The sequence below is a fragment of the Curcuma longa genome, chromosome 1, assembly GCF_044706935.1.
Source record: "Curcuma longa cultivar G26 ecotype Majalengka, Jawa Barat chromosome 1, ITB_CL_G26_1.1, whole genome shotgun sequence".
In the NCBI taxonomy this organism is placed as follows: domain Eukaryota; kingdom Viridiplantae; phylum Streptophyta; class Magnoliopsida; order Zingiberales; family Zingiberaceae; genus Curcuma; species Curcuma longa.
The window spans coordinates 709,847-732,158 of record NC_133861.1 but is presented as its reverse complement, the minus strand read 5'-3'; the positions used below and the strand labels follow the sequence as shown (position 1 = coordinate 732,158).

General features: G+C 34.5%; 1 protein-coding gene across 1 annotated transcript in view; it reads right to left on the bottom strand.

Moving 5' to 3' along the window:
- The window catches only part of LOC141847485 (mediator of RNA polymerase II transcription subunit 8-like), a 39,763-nt gene extending 18,115 nt beyond the window's left edge, over positions 1-21,648 (bottom strand). Inside the window, exons 1-10 of the mRNA XM_074735871.1 lie at positions 21,431-21,648; positions 20,677-20,801; positions 15,588-15,712; positions 15,300-15,483; positions 15,064-15,171; positions 14,845-14,897; positions 13,201-13,467; positions 7,270-7,326; positions 6,973-7,179; positions 3,625-3,678 (exon numbers count right to left, since the gene is read on the bottom strand). Of these exons, the coding sequence (XP_074591972.1) occupies positions 3,625-3,678; positions 6,973-7,179; positions 7,270-7,326; positions 13,201-13,467; positions 14,845-14,897; positions 15,064-15,171; positions 15,300-15,483; positions 15,588-15,712; positions 20,677-20,801; positions 21,431-21,648 (1,398 nt within the window). The remainder of the gene's footprint in view (positions 1-3,624; positions 3,679-6,972; positions 7,180-7,269; positions 7,327-13,200; positions 13,468-14,844; positions 14,898-15,063; positions 15,172-15,299; positions 15,484-15,587; positions 15,713-20,676; positions 20,802-21,430) is intronic.
- Positions 21,649-22,312: the final 664 nt, after the last annotated feature.

Genomic DNA, 22,312 nt, shown 5'->3' with positions numbered 1-22,312 from the left:
TGCCTACACCATTGGCTATCTTTTATCCTCCGGAGGAGTCTTTGTCACCTCCAGAGACATCTCCTCCATTGCAGATTTATCAGCGTCGTCCTCGTCCTGCCTTGCCGCCGCCCACCACTGACGCTGCCATGAACTCATCTTTGGAGCCGAGTCTTTCGCCTTGTCCTCCGGTCCCATCTCCTGAGTCTGATGTTCCCATTGCACTTCGAAAAGGTATGCGTTCCACTCGTAATCCTTCTCCTCATTATATTTCTTTGAGTTATCATCGTATTTCTCCTTCCTATTTTTCTTGTCTTTCCTCCTTGTCGTCTGTTTCTCTTCCGAAGACTGCAGATGATGCCTTTGCCCATCCAGGATGGAAACAGGCTATGCTCGATGAAATATGTGCCTTACAAAGCAGTGGGACTTGGGACCTCGTTCCTCTACCACCAGGGAAGTCAATTGTCGGTTGTCGATGGGTATATACGGTGAAGGTTGGTCCAGACGGAAAGGTTGACCGGCTTAAAGCTCGCCTCGTTGCTAAAGGATATACTCAGATCTTCGGATTGGATTATGGGGACACTTTTTCTCCTGTTGCCAAGCTGTCCTCTGTACGTCTATTCCTGTCCATTGCTGCTATCCGACATTGGCCTCTTTATCAGTTGGATATCAAAAATGCTTTCTTACATGGTGACCTGCTCGAAGAAGTCTACATGGAGCAACCTCCGTGTTTTGTTGCTCAGGGGGAGTCTTCTGGTCTTGTATGTCGCCTACGGAAATCTTTATATGGCCTCAAGCAGTCTCCCAGAGCATGGTTCGGTAGATTTAGTACTGTAATTCAACAGTTTGGCATGACTCGGAGTGAGGCTGACCATTCTGTCTTTTATCGCCACTCATCTGCTGGTTGCATCTTTTCAAACAAAAGATCTCGGCTTCAAATATTTTTTGGTAGTTTATGTTAATGATATTGTTATCACAGGTAGTGATTATTCGATATATCAAAAGCACTCCAAGAAAGGGTCTTCTGTACGAAGACAAAAGACATACTCGAGTCGTAGGGTATTCTGATGCAGATTGGGCAGGATCTCCCATTGATAGGAAATCTACTTCTGGTTATTATATATTTGTCGAAGATAACCTTGTTTCTTGGAAAAGCAAAAAGCAGAATGTTGTGGCAAGATCCAGTGCAGAGGCAGAATATCGAGCTATGGCCATAGCCAGTCAAGAGCTTATATGGCTCAAACAGTTACTTCAAGAGCTAATATTTGGAGAGGTTACACAAATGTCACTTATATGTGACAACCAAGCCGCCATGCATATTGCTTCGAATCTAGTTTTTCATGAGAGGACAAAACATATTGAAGTCGACTGTCACTTTGTCAGAGAGAAAGTCATATCTGGTGAAATATCTATTAGTTTTGTTAAATCACAGGATCAACTAGCAGATATATTCACCAAGTCACTGAGAGGTCCTCGAATTGACTACATATGTAACAAGCTGGGTACATATGATTTATATTCTTCAGCTTGAGGGGGAGTGTTAGAATATTTAGGGATAAATAATCTGTTTATTCTTTTAGAATAATTTTCCTAGAATAAGTCGTTATATTCATGTATAAATAAGGGGGTTATCCCTTGTAATAAGACAAGTTTTCTATATTCTTTTTCACAATAACCATCACACTTTCCATCATTAGTGTAGCTTATCATCCAGAAATAAAAAGTCCATTCACATTGTTATTACCAGGCCACAAATTAGCATGCAAGCATAGTTGTCAAAATTATAAGATTCAGATTCTATAATACAATCCAGTTATGAGTGACAGCATGTAAAACACAGTTTTTTATATGAATCAGAAATCAAAAGAAACATAAATATTTGATTTGGTTCGGCATAAATTTATTTTATATGATTCTAATTTTTTTAGAAAACCATTAATAGTTAAATTTAACCAATTAAAACTAAATCTAACCATTAGAGAAATAAAATTAAGCCTTTATATTAGAAATTGAATTGGAATCATTATAAAAGAAACAGGAAAGGATGACGGTTATGTTATTGATAAGTTTAAAGGTCAAAGAAATCTCAAAGTCGACAATGACATAGAAGAAAATCTTGAGATAGAGAGAGTCAACAATTCAACACCTAACAATGACAAAGAAGAATAAGTTTTATCACATCTATAGATATAATGATAACAAGGGTGAGTCAATATGACTTAGATGTCATGTTGTGTCATCTTTCATTTGATGATAATCATTCAATGTCAAAAGCATTTGATGATGAAATTTCTATTGCTCATTTCAACTCTTAATACATTGAAAGAGGCAATAATTTGTACATTTTATCAATGTAAGACATTATGTAAATATTTTCATTATGAATCAACATGGTTGCTCAATATTTTCCATAACATCTTTCTTTATTCATTAGCTAATCATTGTCCTCCAACAAAAACTTTGTAGAAGGTAACAACCAGATTATTGTATTATAGACATTTATCATCAGTTGTTCACATTTGATCCATTACACTCAAACTATTAAAATTGTTTTTCAGTGGAATATTCATTATTCCATTCTGGGATGAACTGAAGAGTCTGGACAAATCCAATGGGGGCAATTGACACTGCTGGATTTTTTTCTCAAAACATAAAGGTATTATATACATTAATATCTATTTTTAATATATAATTTATTTTAAATAATAAATTATATGTAACTTATGCTAAGTGTCGGTCCCTCTTGCTAAAGTTGTATCCCTCACTTGCTTGGGATTGTCACATGTAACTCTAGATGTTTACCATGGATCCCCACCATGGCCTTACCAATGTCCACCCTGTCAGAATCCGCAACGTAGCTTCTCCCTGTGACAGCATGGCTTCATCAATCCTTGCCCTTCCATTGTAAGCAGCATACCTATTAGATTGCTGTTTCACTCCAATGCGATTGTTCCCAACCTTCTCCTCTGTAACCCATCTTGTAACCAACATCACCTCAACCAGCTGAACTTTGTCAATCACCCTAATTTGTATCCCTTAGTCATGTGTTGCACCTCATCAACAACAGTGACTCCTCAATCGTTCTCCTTTTCCTCCACCAATTATGCTCTTTTATATTAGCAGGTTCTCCTGATAATATAATATTTATTTTATATTTGCAGAAATTATTTCTTACTCTACCTTATTGGCTGTACTCAAACAATTTTCTAGCTAGATCACTCTTTGGACCCAATCCAAATACAACTGAAACAAGTATTGACTCAACGCTGGGTGATACCAATCCAGTTAAGGACAGAAAATAGCAAAGGCTGAGCACCTTAATTGGTAGATGTCACATGTAATCAAGTCAGGATTACAAAGGAAGGTTAGTAGCAATGGCTGAGCACCTTGATTTGGTAGATGTCATATGTAATAATGTTAGTCAGACCTACAACCAAGTACCATAAGCATGACAAATTTCACAGATAGAATACATATTTTAAGTAATTAGCCTTATGTGCTGATGACATTCAATCCTGTAAAAACCATTTTGTAACATATTGTTAGAATATATCATCGATACCACTAATATATAGATAACTTGAAAAAATAGCAAAAATTCAAAATGTAAAAGAAATTTTTTGAGGATAACTATGCAATGTATACCTGCATCCGTGGCAAACGTGATTGAGATTGCATCGAAGCTGACATGCTTGCAATCTGAGATAATAATGACAAAGTCTTAGGAACTAATATGAGAGCATCTATCTATTCAAAACTTTCAAGTAACTCCTGCAACAATAAAAGAATTTCAACTTAATATCTAAGTGAAGGGGCATGTTGGTGCAAGTATAAGGCCAGATTCAGATTTTTTGCATGTAAATATAAATGGAACCTGATCCAGCCTGGAAGATCCCAAATTTTCAGGCCGAGGTTTTTGGACCAATTGGATCTGATGTCAGAACCCCAATGTTTGTGTTTGCCTGTATTCTTACTCCAGCAATTGTTGGATTCTCATCAGCAAGAGCTCAATTGAAATTAATAGATAACCTTCGCCAAACACATAGTTCACTGCGTGTAACATAGCTTAGAATCGTTGAATTTTTGTATTTGCAGTCATCCTATATTCAACATCTAATAAAGTAAAAAGTTGGCAGGAATATTGAGACACTTTAAAGGTTGGGCAATTCCAGTGCAAAATTTTTCCCCCCTGATGAGGGTTTCAAAAAGAGTTAATGTACAGAATCATACCCTGGCTTCACAGAAAGACTATATTCATGACCTAAACCTGGTCATTCAGAGAGTGCAATAGTTTCATTAAACCATGTAGGCCAGAGACATATATCCATTAAATGGGAATTAAACCTATTCCCACACTTGTCCTCCCAGATCCCAATGAGAACCCAACCCGCCCCCAATCTACCTCCCTCTACACCCTTGTGTTTCAACTCCATGCAGAAGCAGCAGTGTCCAAAGATTTCCACAGCAACAAGGAAGAGGGTTTCCTTGATGTTATGCCTACTTGAGAGGGAAACCCAAACAGAGTGAAGAGGAGAGGGAAAGCAATTGTCTCCCTTGTCTACTTATGTGTAATAATAAAAAGTGAGGGAAAAGAAAGAATTAGTTTGGCTCTCTTTACCCACTTTTGGTTCCTTCCAAAAGTGGATGGAAGAGGGGAGAAAGAGTAGATACAAATTGAAAAGACTATTTTAACCTTATATACATTGGGAATGACAAAATAAAAGGGTGAGAATTTTCTTTTTTCTCCTCTTTACTCCCTTCCATTCCACCTTCCCTCCCTCCCCTCCTTTTTACTTCCCCTCTTCCCTCTCTCAACACGCTTCCTTTCTTCAAGTATGAGTGTTACCAGCAGCACAAATAGGAGACCTATGAGAGAGTCCGTTCATGAAACTTCTAATTTGGCTGTGTACTGAAAGTCTTGTTCCCTCAAACAATGGCAATGTTTGTTATCAACCCTTTTCAATTCTAAAGTCCAAGGGTGCTTCGAGAAAGTTTTGGTGGCAAGATGAGTGAGTGATACATCCTCTACAAAGCAAGGAAAATGGATATAGGAGATATCTGGGAGTTATGGTGGGATTTTGGGAAACTTTTTTCTTGTGTTTTTGAGCCAGACATCATCTGTATGGTTATGAACAGAAACTATTGGAGAGTGTTTCCCAGTTGTGATGATCTCAAACATGCCTAATGGTGTATCCCCAACCTAAGGAATGAGAGTTTAACCAATCCACCCAATTTAGAATGAGTTCCCAACCATTTTATAGAAGAGACACATCAAGAGAGGAGTTTAAGGGATGAAACGAGTGTGGCCAGAATAATCACCATTCATACCCTAATCAATGAGGAGGAACCCTATTTCACCTTTTTAAATCATAAATGCTTGTGTTGAATAAAAATATGTTTGCTTCTAAAAATTAATATTCTTTGCTCATGCACATAAATTGTTAGATTGTGTGTGCATGATAATGTTTGGTTATATGAGCATTCCATAGACCTTAAATTATGCTCTTGATAGTTATTAGATGATCCCATGGTTTAAAATCTTGAGCCGTGTCGACATTTTGGTCCGGGCCAAAACGATACAGTTTTGGTACCGTATTGTGTCATGCCAATATGATTTCAGTATTTTTTAATATAAAATATATTAATTAAAAATAAAAAATTTAATCTAAATATTTAAATATAAAATATATTTATATATATATATATATATTAAATTAATGGGATAATTTTATTAGACTTTAATTAAGTCTATTTAAATTATCTCAATCATAGCTAGGTGTTGATTAAAATTATTAAGCTAGATTATTTATCAAAACTCTAAGTTATTTATTAAAAACCTACAGCTAAAACCTTACCTGTTTTGTCACCCAGTCCGTTCTGCGTGACCGCGGGCACGCCGGCCTACGTGACGCTTTTGGAGGCATCGTCGGGCTCGAGCGACACCTCCAGAGGAGTCGCCGATCCAGCGCGACGCATCCAGATGATGTTCCGGACAGAACCGCCTGTGCCAGTGTCGGTCCGCTGGCGGAACGAGATGTTTCGCTCGTATCAGACGAAATGGCTCGAGATTTTAATCGATGGATGATCCATTTATATATGTCGTGCTCCTAGCTTAGGTAACCTCTAAGAGAAATATTACCATAAGTGATATTGGAGTTAAATTATAGCTGAATATAATAAATCTGAGTGGAGAACATAGTGTATGTTTATAACATATAGTGATAAATGAGCATGATAAAATCATGATACTTCTTGTAATTATTACTATGAACCTTATGTTAGCTAGTTTGTAGATATACGAAAATTATGCTAGTATTATGTGATGATAATATACGAGCATGTGATGATATTGTAATGATTACTATTGACCTCATGTTAGCTTGTTGGTAGAAATAAGAGCATTATGCCAGCAGCACACTCAAATGGTCTTGATGAGTGTGTTTTTGAAGTAATAGTGAGGCAATCATGCACATGCTTGAGTGGGCATAGTGTAATACTCTACATAGTGTCATTCGCAAGTAACATAATCTAAGATAATAAAACGTGAAGAAGTGGCATTAACACACTTCATGCATAGAATTATTTGTGATATCCTATGATAGAATTACTTATCTTCATGCTGCATACTATTGCATTCCTACCCAGCTTTTCCTAGTGAATGCCTATTTGTTTTTGCCTTCAGATCATCCCCAAGCAAGTGCTAGGATGAGTTTTAGATGCTCTAAGATGTAAATGCTGCTAGGATTTTGGAGCTTCCTTTGGTTGAACTTTTATAGTTGACTTCTCAAGTTTTATTCTATTGCTTCACTTTTTTATGCTTTAGAATTTTGTGGATGGGGTCGGTTAATTGTTCTGGTACCTATTTAGTCTGTTAACAGATGTGATGTACTTTTTATTGCATTAAATCTTTATATTAATTATGTGTTTAAATCAACCACCCAAATAAAGCGAACAAAAAATACAGCATATGTTTGCTTCCATAAGATAATTCACCATTTGAGAGTTTGGTGAAGCTTGAGCAGCATTGAACAAAGCATTGTTGATAGATCCTAACTGGTTTATGTTGCTCCTAAGTTGACCTCCTTGGTTAATTTGATTTTGTAAAATATTATGAGACATGAGTGATGTTTGCAATTGTCCATTCTGAAATTGTTGCTGCAACATAGGATGAGAATATGACATCTGATGCTGTCCAGCAATCTACAGATGAAACATGTTTGCATTATGATGGCTTCTAATATGCATCAACAAGATTAATATTTACAAGAGAACAAGTTTTATGGGATGCACCTGTTGAAGCTTTTGCTGTGTTTGGCCTGTTATATCATGCGGTTGGGATATTGAGCGCTGAATAAAGGTATCATAGTCAATATCCAACAAAATTGTAGAATTCAAGAAAAATGAATATCAACCAAGCAACCCAAGTAAAAAGAAAGAAAGAAAGAAAAGTATAATAGCTCAAAGTGAAACTTGAAATTTGTGAGATGAAATGAATTCATGTGAACATATATGACTTGTAAAAAGTACAAAACCTGGATACCATTTTGTAGAAAGGTATAAATTGGGTTTGCATGCATGTTTTTGCATGTTTTGATGAGTATAAAAAATTCTGATATGTTTTTCTTATATAAAATTTCAATTGGTTTTGCCTCAAAATTTTGGAAATTAACAAAAAAGAAAAATATTTTCAGAACTGCCTTGTTTTTTAATTCCATTGCATAATTTTGGCTAATTACCCATGCATTTTAGATGGTGCACCAATAACATAGCACGAAAAAAATGCAATGAACAATTGCAAAATTTCTTGATCCATATTCTTCTAATGTCATGAGATTAAGGTTCAAAATCTTGAAACGTGAGCCATGCCCATGTTCGGACCTTTGATAAAATGATATTGTTTTAGTGTCATGCCGATGTTTCGATATACAATGTCGATGGCGAATTGGAGATGGAAAGAGGAAAGATATGAAGAAGAAAAATATAAATTATAATTCAATTTCAATGTTTGCTTTTTATCTACACGATTTTAACATTATCATGTGTTGAAATTCAAACTAGGCAACCTATTATTTTATCCCTATTTAGTACAATTTTTCCACCACAATTTTCTGTCAAACAACATGAAAGCCTAGCCGCAAAAACCCTAGCTATAAAAATCCTAGCAGCTGGTTCTTCCTCCAGTCGCATGGTTGCTAGTTCTTCCAACAACAGCAACGTTGAATCCTAACAGCTGGTTCTTCCTCCAGGTGCATGGTTGTTGATTCTTCCAACAACAACAACGTCAACCTCCATTCCAGTGTCATCAACAACAAACAGAGCAGCCAACTTCCATGGTTATCTCTAGGTGTGACAAATCATGTCCGACTCTGATTTTTCAATACAAGACACGACAGGAACTTCCTCCGGCATGTCCTGCATCATGCCTTCTTCTCCAGAAGGCAGTCTCCTTCCCATCACCACTCACAATTATCCTAACAGAGAGACAAAGGCACATCATGCGTTTGTTAAAAATTCAAAAACTGTGAGTTCTCCTTTCTCCAAAGAGCAACTAGATATGCTCCAAAAATTATTTAACAGAACAATCCATCTAAAAGTTCAAATTCAAACTCGTCGATGAGCAATCCTATCGCAATGCACACAAACAAGTCCTCTTGGATCATTGATTCAGGAGCATCGGAATATATGACAGGTGACAGAATGTTATTCTCAACATTTACATTATGTGATAAACATCTAATGATACGTATAGCAAATAGCAGCTATACCAAAGTGGTCAGAACGGGAACAGTTAAAATTTCCAACAATATCATTCTTAATTCTGTGCTTTATGTGCCTAGACTTGCTTGTAATCTTGTGTCGATTGGTAGGGTCAACCGAGACCTTAACTGTGAAACTAAGTTCTTTGGTGATTATTATGTTTTTCAGGACTTGAGCACCAGGGAAGATGATTGACAGCGCTAAACTTCGTGTAGGACTTTACCTTCTTAAAGCCTCTCTTATATCTAGACAGTCTGCTTAGTCAATCCATAGTTTCTAGTCTAGTAGTCTATCCAATAATGAAAGTAAAATTATGATGTGGCACTATCGATTAGGATATCCAAATTTCATATACTTAGAAATATCTTTTCCCATTATTATTTATCAATAAAAGTCTTGATTTCTTTCAGTGTGATGTATGTCAGTATGCTAAACATACTAGACACACTTATGCACCCCATCTATATCCACCAACACGACCTTTCTCTCTCATTCATGGGGACATTTGGGGACCATTCAAAAATCCAAGTCATACTGGCTCTAGATGGTTCTTACTTTTCGTTGATGATCACACGAGGTTGCATTGGACCTTTCTTATGAAAGAAAAATTTGAGACCACACAAATCTTTTAGAATTTTCATGTCATGATAAAGACTCAGTTCCAGGCTGACATACAGATTCTCAAAACAGATAATGCCAAAGATTTCTTTAATTCCAGTCGTAACTCCTATCTCCAATCTAATGATTTAGTCCAACAAAGTTCATGTGTTAATACACCCCAATAAAATGGTGTAGTTAAATGGAAAAATCGTCATATACTTGAGGTAGCCCGCTCCTTACTCTTTCAAGCTCACGCTCCAACCAAATTTTGGGGGGAAGTAGTCCTAACAGCTACCTATCTTATTAATCGTCTCTCTTCTAGGGTTCTTAAGTTCAGCACTCCATTTCAGGTTTTAAAAAACAAGTATCCTACACACAGACTTGTCTCTAACATCCCTCTCAAACTCTTTGGATGTACTGCATTTGTCCGCATCCACTCTCGTATCGGGGAAAGTTTGACTTACGCGCACTTAAGTGCATTTTCTTAGGATATCCAGCCAACAAAAAGGGTTATAAGTGCTTCTCTTCTATCACCCAGAAATTTTATCACTCTACGGATGTCACCTTATTGGAGCACATTCCATACTACAATACCACAATTTAGGGGGAGAATATAAAATTGAATTGCAACATTGGGATTGGGATTGGAAGTCCCTTCTTGAGGTAAGTCCTTCCTCAATCTTACCATCATCATCACTCAACCCTCCATCAACTCCTTCCTCTCCATCATTATCACAATCACATGTGTCACCTATCTCAAAACCACAAAAGAACATACCACCTTCCCATGACACAGTGAAAGTCTATATAAGGAGAAAACATCTTTTGTTTTTACACGAAACTCAGTCATACCATGAGTCGACTCGAGGCCAAGTTGAACTTGAAAAGCAGCAAGATCTAAGAGAACCAATTCCACAGATAGATTCCACATTGGACCAGCCTATTGCACACAGAAAAGGTACTAGATATTGCACTCTTCATCCGATACACAATTATGTCCTACTCACGTTTATCTTTAGGGTAGCAAGCATTTGTGACATCATGTTGTCTATTGTTGCTAACTTAGATTGGCCTTTGATTCAACTAGATGTGAAGAACGTCTTTTTAAATGGAGATCTAGTGAAAGAAGTTTACATGGATGTTCCAATAGGATTTGAGATAGAAAGTACGAAAGGAAAAATTTACAAACTAAGGAGAGCCTTGTATGGACTCAAACAATCACCCAGAGCTTGGTTTGACAGATTTACTAAAGTCCTTAAAAGAGATGGCTACTCCCAGTCTCAAGTTGATCACATGTTATATGTGAAATATTTTCCAAGTGGGAAAATCTCAGTACTAACTGTATATGTTGATGATATTGTTCTCACAGGAAACCATGAACCAAAAATCAAAAGACTCAAGACACTCCTATCTAAGGAGTTTGAAATCAAGGATTTGGGACAACTCAAATGCTTCTTGGGAATGGAGATTGCTAGAAGTCACAAGGGAATCTTTGTGTCTCAAAGAAAGTACGTTCTTGGCCTACTACAAGAAACTGGGTTGAGTGGATGCAAGCCAATTAATACACCTATGGATCCTAATACCAAGTTAAGGTCTCGGACTAATGAAATGGAAGTTGATAAAGGATGGTATCAACGATTAGTTGACAAACTTATCTACCTAACTCACACTCGTCCAGATATAAGCTTTGCTATCAGCTATGCTAGCCAATTTCTAAGAAATCCTTCAGTTGATCACATGGGTGCTATAATCCGAATATTGACATATCTAAAAAGGGACCCAGAAAAAGGACTCATGTTCAGAAAGATAGACAAACGAACCTTGGAGGTTTACACTGATGTTGACTGGGTAGGTTCACCTAGTGATCAAAAATCTGCTTCTGAATATTGTATGTTCGTTTGGGGAAATTTGATTACTTGGCGTAGTAAAAAACAAACAGTGGTTGCTCGAAGTAGTGCCAAGGCTGAATTCCGAGCTCTGACATTGGGCATTTGTGAGGGAATCTGGTTACAACGAATTCTAACAGAACTTATGCTAAAAACAAGAGATCCAATTCAAATTATGTGTGATAATCAATCAGCCATTGTCATTGCCAAGAATCTAGCTCAATATGACTGTACCAAATATGTGGAAATTGACAGACATTTCATTAGTGACAAGATTGAAAATAAAGACATCATGATTCGCCATGTGCTTTCAAAACACCAAGCAGCTGACATTTTGACAAAGACACTATTCAGACCTAACATCATCGAGCTGATCTTGATTCTGGATTTGGAGAGCATTTATCGCCTAACTTGAGGAGGAATGTTGAGATTCAAACTAGACAACCTATTATTTTATCCCTATTTTGTAGGGATTTATTTTGTGTAATCTATTCCCTATATGAATTGTAATTAGCTCATACTTATCACATCCCTGATTTTAAGGGATTTATCTTTGTATATATAGAGGATATTCAATCAATGAAATACAATTTTTCCACCATAATTTTCTATCAAACATCATGTATGAAAATAAGGAATAAAAAATAACATCATGTGGATTTTAATGTCAAAGGGTATTAAATTATGACATCGAATGATACTCGTTGACATGATTGGCACAACAACACAAGAGATATTGTTTCGATACCGAGTAATATCAAGTTTCAATAATTTATCAGAATAGTATCTTTTGACCATTTCATTCATAGCAGCACGAGATTTGAAATCATGCATGAGACCAATGCAATCATGCTGATTTGGTTCAAGTGATGCTTCAATCATGCTGATTTGGTTCAAGTGATGCTTCAAGTTAATGGAGAATATTCGTGAATGCAACATAGGATCTAGAATTCAAAATAGGCCTAGCAAAAGCATAAGATCTAATTGCTAAAGTAAATTTCTATAAAGACATTTGTTAGTGCCAACCAATGATACAGTTGAGACGTGATAATATTGTCTTCGGGGCATGGTTAAGTTGGTTACTACGAGGCAAACTTGCTGAAGTGGGCAAGGGTCGAATTTCGACGAAGCCGAGGCAATGCCCTCCCTCGTACTAGTCAACTGTAGCTCCCCAATTTACCTCCTCACAAATGGTCATGGGGTCGACTGTGTAGGGTCGCTAGGGTGGCGAATTCCACCTTTTGCTGAAGAAACATGATAATATTTTGGCACTTATCTATCATAGTAGATGAGATCATTTTTCTTTTTATTTGTATAAGGTGAGAAACTTGCTTTAAATTCTTTAGCACCGACCTCACATTAACAAACCCATGCATAAATATCATGTGTATCAAACTCTGAATATTGTGTAAGTTATCTTTGGAATGCTTTGGTTGTTTAACTATGCAACAATCATATGTTATCCACTCAGCCAACTAATGGCGATCAACATTAGAAAGAGATGTTCTAGTACAAGGAAAACCAAGAGGAAAGAGTTATAGAGCAGTATAATCAAGGTCCCTAAGATCAAGATAGAAATGAGCAAGCGGTTATAGGATAAGAATTAGTGATATCTCATTTTCAAAGGATCCTATTGGTGAGATCAAATTCATGAGTTATAAAGTGGTATAATCAAGGCCCATAAGATCAAGACAGGAATGCACTAGAGGTTATAGGATAAGGATTCGTGGCATCACATATTCACTGGATCATATTGGTGGCATTGAATTAATGGGATTTTGAATGACATCTATTACTTTGACTCTTTGTACCCCTCCATACCCATGTCAAATACCATCAATCAAACAACCAAAGCTAAATGGGCATCCATTATCTGTATTGACCACAGAAATAATCCCCCCTATTGTTAAATATAAAAGGAGAGAAGTTAAGTATAAAGGAAGCTGGCACAACTTGGTAACAAAAGCTTTTAAATTACCTGGCCTAGAACTCCTGTAATAGAAGATTGCCGCAATTGCTGTTGCACCAGAAGCTGTTGTTGATGTGTTAATTGCATAATCTTTTGTCTCTGTTGCTGTTGCCGTTGTACCTGTTGCTGTGGTGATGGTGTATTCATATTGTTTGGATCAGATCTAGGTGAATTAGCATATGCCATTGGAGGTGTTGATGGATTATCGAAAGCAATAGCATTGGATGGCGATGGAACAGATCTTCCAATCAACTGTCCTCCAGGTGTCTGTAGCATCTAAAAACAGAAATGGCATAGAAGAAAGAATTTGTTAGAAAATGATTCTAGATCCAGAAACATATTAAGAGATTAAAAGAAAACACCATGAAGAGATCAACATAAGTGCTTAAGCATATATGTACATAGTGGCTAAAACCTCCCATAATTAAGCATAAGTACATCAAATTCAGATACAGAGATGAGAAATCTATGCTAAATGAGTTTCATATCCATTACTATTGCCAATTTTTAGCTTTCTAAACTACGTCCATAATCATCATTGATCCATAAGTTATTTCTACCAATATTTCAAAGTTCTATTTTAAGGTTTATTATTACTTTTGAACACTAATGTATCTCGAAATGGAGTAGTTGAGGTAAAATAAACAGTTCTGGATGGTTACTCGGTGAATATTTATGGAATTTTCATATTGTAAAAGAAACTTGTTTTCCTTTTATCTTTATAAATTCTAACCTATACTAAAAACTTCTCCAAGCAATAGGTTGTACATTAATATGATGAGTAACTAAAATAAACTTGAGCTCAAAAGTAAGAAAGAAATTATTGAGACCATTAGATTTTAATTTGAGCTCAAAACTATAGAAGGAAAAGAGATTTATAAAACCACAAATTTTGTTTGTTTCTATGTCAAAGATATTACCACCTAGTATGACTTGTGACAATTACTTAATTTAGTATAAATTAATAAACAGTAAGTTGAACTTGTTCTCCTTTTCTCATCATACTACATCCTCTAATTGTTTGCCTATTCTCCATCTCCCTCGTACAACTATGCTACATCTAAAATAAGTATCCATCTAACATGAGAGAAAGGCATAAGCCATGGAGACAACAAAAGAAATTATGAGAAAGACGGATTTAAGTAATGCATAAATGCACAAAAAGGAATCTTCAAATCTTACAAGGAGTAACTCCAGAAATTGATCACAAATTTGTTTAAAATTAGAAAGCTGCAAGATCTTTTTAACTAAATTTTGTCATAGAACCACTTAGAGCTGTTTATTCACTGTAATTTGAAGTTCTTTGTTGTTCCTCTTCATTTCTCAATTAGTTAATCTACTTATGTGCATAAACAAGATAAGTGAGATTTGTTAAAATTATGGAGTCCAAATATGTCATTACAGAAATATATGACAAAGGCACTATTTTGAAAAGGCAGAACCATCCATTAATAAAGATATATAAAAAATAAATAAATTCCTCTCTCCCTTTTCTACACACACATATATATTTAGTGAATACAATAAAATATCAACACCATGCCCTATGAATGATTATATTGCCACATACCTTTAATCAATAAATTAAAAAACATTGGGTTATATATCTCTATTTGGGAACTCAAAATTTACCAAACCTATTAGAATATTGACCTGCAGTATTTCTCGAGTAGATGAAAATGCAGGAGTATTTTTCTCACAAGAACCTGCATAGAAGCAGTAAAATAATGTGCTTAAACAACATAATCTCAGCAAACAGAATACAAGCTTAAAGCCATCCTTCAACATAATCTCAGCAATAAACTCTCATCTTACATGCATGATCAAGAATCAAAACAGTATTGCAAATAACAACTGATAAGTGTTAAATACCAAAATTATCAACCAAAGTTTGTGTGCCATCACCAAATGAAAGCACATCTGCCAAATGACTAGGAAGAGAAGTTGAGAGTTGCCTTTGATCAAACGGAATTCGTAACCCTACATAGATTCTTTGAGTAAGATGCATATAAAGTAGGAACAATGAAATGGTTATAGTGTATTGCAGATTCGGTCTTTTGCATTAAGTTAGAAGCTTTCCTAGTAAAAAGAAAATGAAATTCAAGCACCTTCACCAAAATTCACCGCTGCTCTTAGTAAATTTTCTTGCTCCTGAATTTTTGCAGTGTGAATCTTATCCAAAGTTGGAACAAGGGTTGATCCTTGATGTGATCCCAATCCATAAGTTTTACGACAATCAGATATAACCTTCTCTGCAGCTTCACAAGCTGCTCCAATCATGTCAATTCTAGCCTGTTATATTGAAGCAGAATATTTGTACAAACGCAATGCAGAGAAGACATATAATTGGGATATCAATAAATCAAAAATTGCTCTGTTTTCAACCTTTATATCACCTTCAGTTTCTCAATTTGTACATGAACAGGGAGACCAGATATTCCATATAATAATTGCTCTCTTTTTGCAATATCCTCAGCTTCCGTCTCTGGAAACAACTTTGATGACAGCATTACAGGTAACACTGAGATGATTTGTCATATGTCAACAGTAACTCGAACACTGTACCAAAATTTAGCAAAGAAGATGCAAGATACAGAAATGAGGAAGATTCTAAGGCTAAGAAACATCATGGAGAAGCATTTGAACAAAGAGGTAATCTTACACTGTTTATGGGCCATCTTACTAGAGAGACTCCATGACTGCATCCCATAACAGTATTAATCTTTGTGCTTGACCACTTCATCTGACAAAACGAAACAAAATGCACCTTAGTAATAAACTCATGACCTCTCCCTCTTTTGATATATGAAACATCCTATACCTACTCATACCATCACTACCAACCATTTGTTTATCTAACATGGAGCATCCTATACCACTCATATCATCACCACCAATTGTCGAGTCCTTTTTGCAGAAAGGGGAGCCAATAGAAGTGTCTATGGACTATGGGCCTTCTTTCCAAAAAGAAAGAGAAAAAAACCTCCTTGATTGCATTCCATATCCATATTGAATTATGTGCCTTGCAACTTATCTAATCTGCTGAAATGCAACAGAATATACCTCAGCAATTTTAACTACCAATTTCTGCCTCATGATATATGAAGTTTCCTGTACCTGCTCATACCACCATAACCATCATATGCTTTGTTGTTTGTTTTACATGCAGAATTCTATACCTGCTCATACCATCACCTCCATATGCATTGTTATTTAACTTATATAAGGTGTTCTATGCATGAAAATTGTCGATGTTAATATCAATTGTTTGGATCAGCTAAATGCATTCTATTCATACATCGAACTTTATATAGGCAATATTCATATCTTTCTCTTTGGTTTCCCTCTACCTCACACCTTTAATTGTAGTCCACTAAACGTGTCTAACTATAGAATGGATTGGTCATCTTCAAAACACATTCATATCATTGTAATTTATTCTCATGTTTTTACATTTATTGGAGCAATATATAATTTCTCCTACATAACATTTTTTATTTTATTTTTTCTAATAGTTTCACATATCCATCACAAAATTCTCATCACTACTATATTTTTTTGTGTGTGTTGTTTCTTGATTACCCAACATTGTGATGCATAGAAAGGTACTAACAGCAAACCTATCAAAATTCTAAAACAGCTTGGAGTCTCTAATGCAAATGAGGAAAAGAATAATGCAAACAAAAAAACATATATCGCATGAAAAAAATAATTTTGAAGAATATAAATTGAAGATAAATTTCAAATTGGTTCATCCGCAATATAAGAAAAGAAATGGAAAGTCTTCGAGATTAGAAAATATTAAAGATTTGCACATCTATGATAAAAAAAATTAAAAATTTTAAAAAACAGAAAATATTCAAGATTGGCACATTTGCAATAAATAGGGAAAAATGGAAAATATTCAAGATTGGCGCATTTGTAATAAATCAGAGATTTGATTTTTGTTATTTGATAATTAATATTTTTTTATTTTGGTAATAAAGAGAAAATAATTATAATCTCGGTTAGATTAGCCTATTTTCTTTATTTAGAATATTTATTTTCATATTTACTTTGAATTGAGTCTATAAAAAGAGTCTAGAGTCTTGTATTTTAATTATGTTTGAATTAATATAATTTTCAATTTTACTTTTCTATGTGACTATGTGTGAGGTTATTTCCTTCTTCACTTCATCCATTTCGTTCCTAATTCCTTGGTGGTTCGACAGTTCAATTTTGGTATTGTATCAATTGAGATTAGAGCCAAAGTCTGGTGGTTCGGTTTCAGTACTAGTTATCTCTATTATCCATCATCCTCAAATTTTAGCTCGGCTCTTATCCACGACTTATTCACAATTCAATACTTTATTTGTTCTTTACATCTTTTTTAGTGAGCACTCTTTCTTGTAATTTCATTTTCTCATTATCATCACATACATAGTTTTCTCCACTGCATCCTTGCATATCTAGTTTCATATTTACCTTTTATAGTTTTTCCACTTTCATCATTATTTCGTAGCAATATAGTAACAGCAAAATCAAGCAAAAAATACAAATATAAGAGAGGGAAACGAGGGAGAGAAAAGGAAAAAAGGTGAGGAAAAAAAAGAGAAAGAAAGCGAGAAAAAAGTGGAGATTAAAAAAGAGAGAAAAAGGGGGAAATTGAGAAAAAAAAAGAGGAAAAAATATAGCATAATAAATTTGTGTTATTCCCCTTGCATTAGCACGAGCACTTACGACAGCACTATAAAGATCTTGTCGACTTCATCTTGTTACTTTCAGTCGCATGCTCCCTCCAAGCATCACTAGCTCATCACAACGGCAACGACCATCGTGCATCGGCTTGCAAACAACACACTGATACAACCAATAGCCGACAGAATTTCTAAAAAGAATCAATTATACTCTCCCATTTTAGTTTATAAGAAAACGATTGTCTCTTTTAGATTCAACAAAGAGCAGATTGAGTATCTACATCCATTGGTCCAGATTAAGCAACATCAACATATCTCACATTATCTAGGTCTAAACACTGTTCTTCTTCCTAAAAAATTAATCTTGTTTATTTAGTTAGTAATTTTAAATTGCTCACATTTCATTAGTTTTTTGTCACAAATTCATGCATATTGACATCTTATTCATAAAAATAAAAAAAATCATCATTTTTTTCTAATTTAATTTAGACATCATTCATAAAAAAAATATTTCCTATTTATTTTAATTATCATCTATCATATAAAATATTTCCTATTTTGTTTAGTCATCATCTATCAAATAAAATATTTTTTATTTTGTTTAACCATCATTTATCAAAACAATATCATCATCAATTTAGTTACTTTACTTGCATGTTAGTATATCATATTTTCTTACATCTCATTTAATTTATCATATTATCTTAATAATCATTATTACTTTTAATATTTGAATTAACTTGATAAGAGAAAGCACAATACCTACCACTAATATATGCGAGATATAAATCTTAAGAACTCATGATATCAACCAAATTATACTCATGTGAATGATGAACTTGATAAATATAATGGTTATTCTTCCTACACTATTGCTCAGTTTAGGAATAAAATGTATACAAGATTACAATCACATTGTCCTATGTCTAAAAAAGAATCTCACTGTTTTTGTGAATCATGTGTTAGAACAGATGTCCCTATATTTGATGGAACTACGGACCCCAACATATTTCTTGATTGGTTACACGATATTAAAAATTATTTTATCCAACATAATTTTACCTCCACTGAACATGTATGATTTGCCAAATTTACACTCATTAGACCTACTAAAACTTATTAGTGATGTGTCCAAAACATTTGAGAACAAGACGGACAAAAACCCATCACAAATTAGGACAAAATGAAAAGATATGTTCCACTAAACTTTAAGAGATGATTATCTAACAAATATGTAAAAACAAAATAACCTTCCTCAAGTGAATTAAACTCGAAGATATCACCCAAAGACCTTAGTTCTCTTACAATCCATGAATTTTCCACTAAAATAAAAGAATGTATTCAAACAAACCTCTTCGTAACCTAACCCTAGAGATATCCACTAAAAACATTTTAAAGAGTCCTCCAATGATATTTTGGAGTCCAATCGACCAAATACTGGTCATGACTTTTCAGTCATATAATATAATGCAATCATGTTATATGGAGAAGCCAAAAGAAACTAAACACAACAAGCATCACGATTTAATAATGCAATATGACAATTTAAAAAATTACAAATCACTTAGTATGACATTTTTAAATATGTGGATATGCTAATTTGCTTGAAGAAGTTTGAGGATTCATCTTTGTATGTTGATTTTGTTACAGATTTTGTGGAATCATCTTCATCATCACTAAGGCCTTCATGCCACATGATTTTAATAAAGACATGGATATTATTCTCACCATACAACATACTCAGAATTTTTTTTCTTACTCATTGGAAAGGACGACCAAAAAGGAATTTTTCAAAGTTAAAGTGCAAAAAGAGAAACAAAGTGCATCAATTTCTTTTTCATTAGAAGGGATGCCCAAAGAAGAGAAATAATAAAGAAACATTACATAATGAAGTTATTAAAATAATTGTTCCTTATGCTTAGAAACAAAGATCTAAAAAGAGCAGTTGACAACTTGTTAGGAGTCAAGTTTTCCTCAATGGGGGAGAATAGTGCATACAAGAAAAAGAATAATGTAAACAAAGAAAGAAATTTCGTACGAAAGAAAATAATTTTGAAGAAAATAAATTGAATATAAATTTCAAATTGGTTCATCTGCAATAAAAGGAAATAAATTGAAAGTCTTCAAGATTGGAAAGTATTAAAGATTTGCATGCTTGCAATAAAAGGAAAGAATAGAAATTCTTCAAAAATAGGAAATAATCAAGTTTGGTGCATATGCAATAAATGAAAATAAATTGGAAAATATTCAAAATTAGTACATCTTTAATAAATCAGAGATTTTATTTTTATTATTTGATAATTAATATTTTCTATTTTGGTAATAAATAGGGAATAATTATAATCTCTGGTAAATTAGCTTATTTTCTTTATTCAAAATATTTATTCTATATTTATTGTTGAGTCGAGTCGAGTCAATCAAAGGAGTCCAGAGTCTTGTATGTTAATCATCTTTGAATTAATATATTTTCAATTTTACTTCTCTGTGTGAGAGTGTTTCCTGTATGAGGTTCTTTCCTTTTTCACTTCATCCATTTCGTTCCTAGTTTCTCGGTGGTTTGATAGTTCGATTTTGGTATTGCGTTAGTCACTTTTGTCATTTACAATAATGACAATTTCCTATCATGCTATATAAAAAACACCAAAAGTATGGTTACCAACATAATAGACATTATACAACATAAAAGTAATTAACAAGATAAGTTTCTTTATAAAATAATCATTTATTAAAAAATAAAACCTTGACAAATTAGGTTGCAAACTTCAGTACATTTTACAAAACATAAAAGGTGATGTATATCTGATCCTACCTGTTGCATTTTCAGCATTTACATTTCTTGGGAAGACCACGAATGCCTTAGACACATTCTTAATGTCTTCCACTATGTTGAAGAGTTCCATGCTCACCATTGAGAATTGTCCAAGTGCATCTTTCCTGCAATGTGTATCACATCACAAATCCTTTAATAATCACTACGAGATTGGAGATTTATAGGATTCATTTTTTCATGATTCAAGCAAACAGCCTGCAATATTATGCATATATCTGAATATCTCAAATAGATATAGCTGGCTCCAACATCAATTTCTAGAGCAGACAATATTTATCTATGCACAACCGGCATTATTTGAGGTAAAAACTCTTCGCTTTTGAATCTCCTATAGTGAATAAACAGAAACCCTGTCGTACACATGAGGATACTCTTTATTTGTCCCAAAATACCGTACATTGCATATCAAAGTTCTGAATAACAAAAGACAAGGAACCTGATAAGAAAAGATATGTGAATGAACGCTGAAGGAAGTGATATTTGGCATTTACTTAGATTGGGAATCAGAATTGATTAACTAGAGTTCTCATTCATACATCTGAATTATGAAATTAACATGAAAGGATGTATGGTTTCGTTATCACGAGATTACGAATACGAATCAAACATTCGGTGCCAATAGGAAAACAACGGTAACTGAGTAACGAATGAAAATATGGAAAAGCGAAACCCTAGGAAGAGATTTTCAACAAAGAAAAGAAGGCAGGTCGGCAATCACGGAGAGAGAACTTACCATTTGATGGTGGAATTGGACCGGGCGAAAGCATCCAAATCCTCGAGAATGTAAGAGACAGCTTTGTAGAGAGAAAGCGCGCGGATCTTCACCGACTCAAGGTGCAGTTGCTGTTGGACCACTGGATTGAGCCTCTCGACGTGCGTCGGAGCAACCGCCTCGACAGCGGGGGAAGGCTGTAGCCCTTGGGGGGCCGCCATTGCACCACCCACGTCCATTGCCGCTGCACAACACGACGACGACAGGGGGATCGATTACGTCACCCTCCCCGAGAACAAAATTCCTAGCATTCATATAAACATTAAAAATTGGCAAATTTCTCAAACCAGCCCCTGAATTTTTACCATTTTCCAACAACCAACCCAAATTGTAACAGCTCGAACCACCTTCTCTCACTTCCTCTTTTTTTTATATATAATTTCATAAGGTTATATATTTTTTTAATATTTTAGAATTGAAACTTTTATTAATTAAATATCTCTACATTTATAAGAGATATATATTTGTCTGTTTTTATTTTTTAAATTAAAATAAATTATCTTCAATTATCAAATTATTGTGACTCAAAATTATTTATTATTAAATCACAATTGCACCGGAGATGGATAAATGTTCATTTCTTAAAATATTCATATGTGTAAGTGGGAACATATTAGAATTGTCAAACTCATCAATCCACGTCATGTGGGGTGAGCTAATTTATCAAAAATCCATTATGTGGTAGGACTGGTCCATTAACTTAGTAGGTTAGAAAATTTTCAATTCAAAATGCATTACAAGTTAAACGGATCAATCCTGGCACTACAAAAATATAACGTATTAGCAACAAAAATTTACGACGAAAATTTTCGTCGCAAATTTGCGACAAATTTAACAATGAAA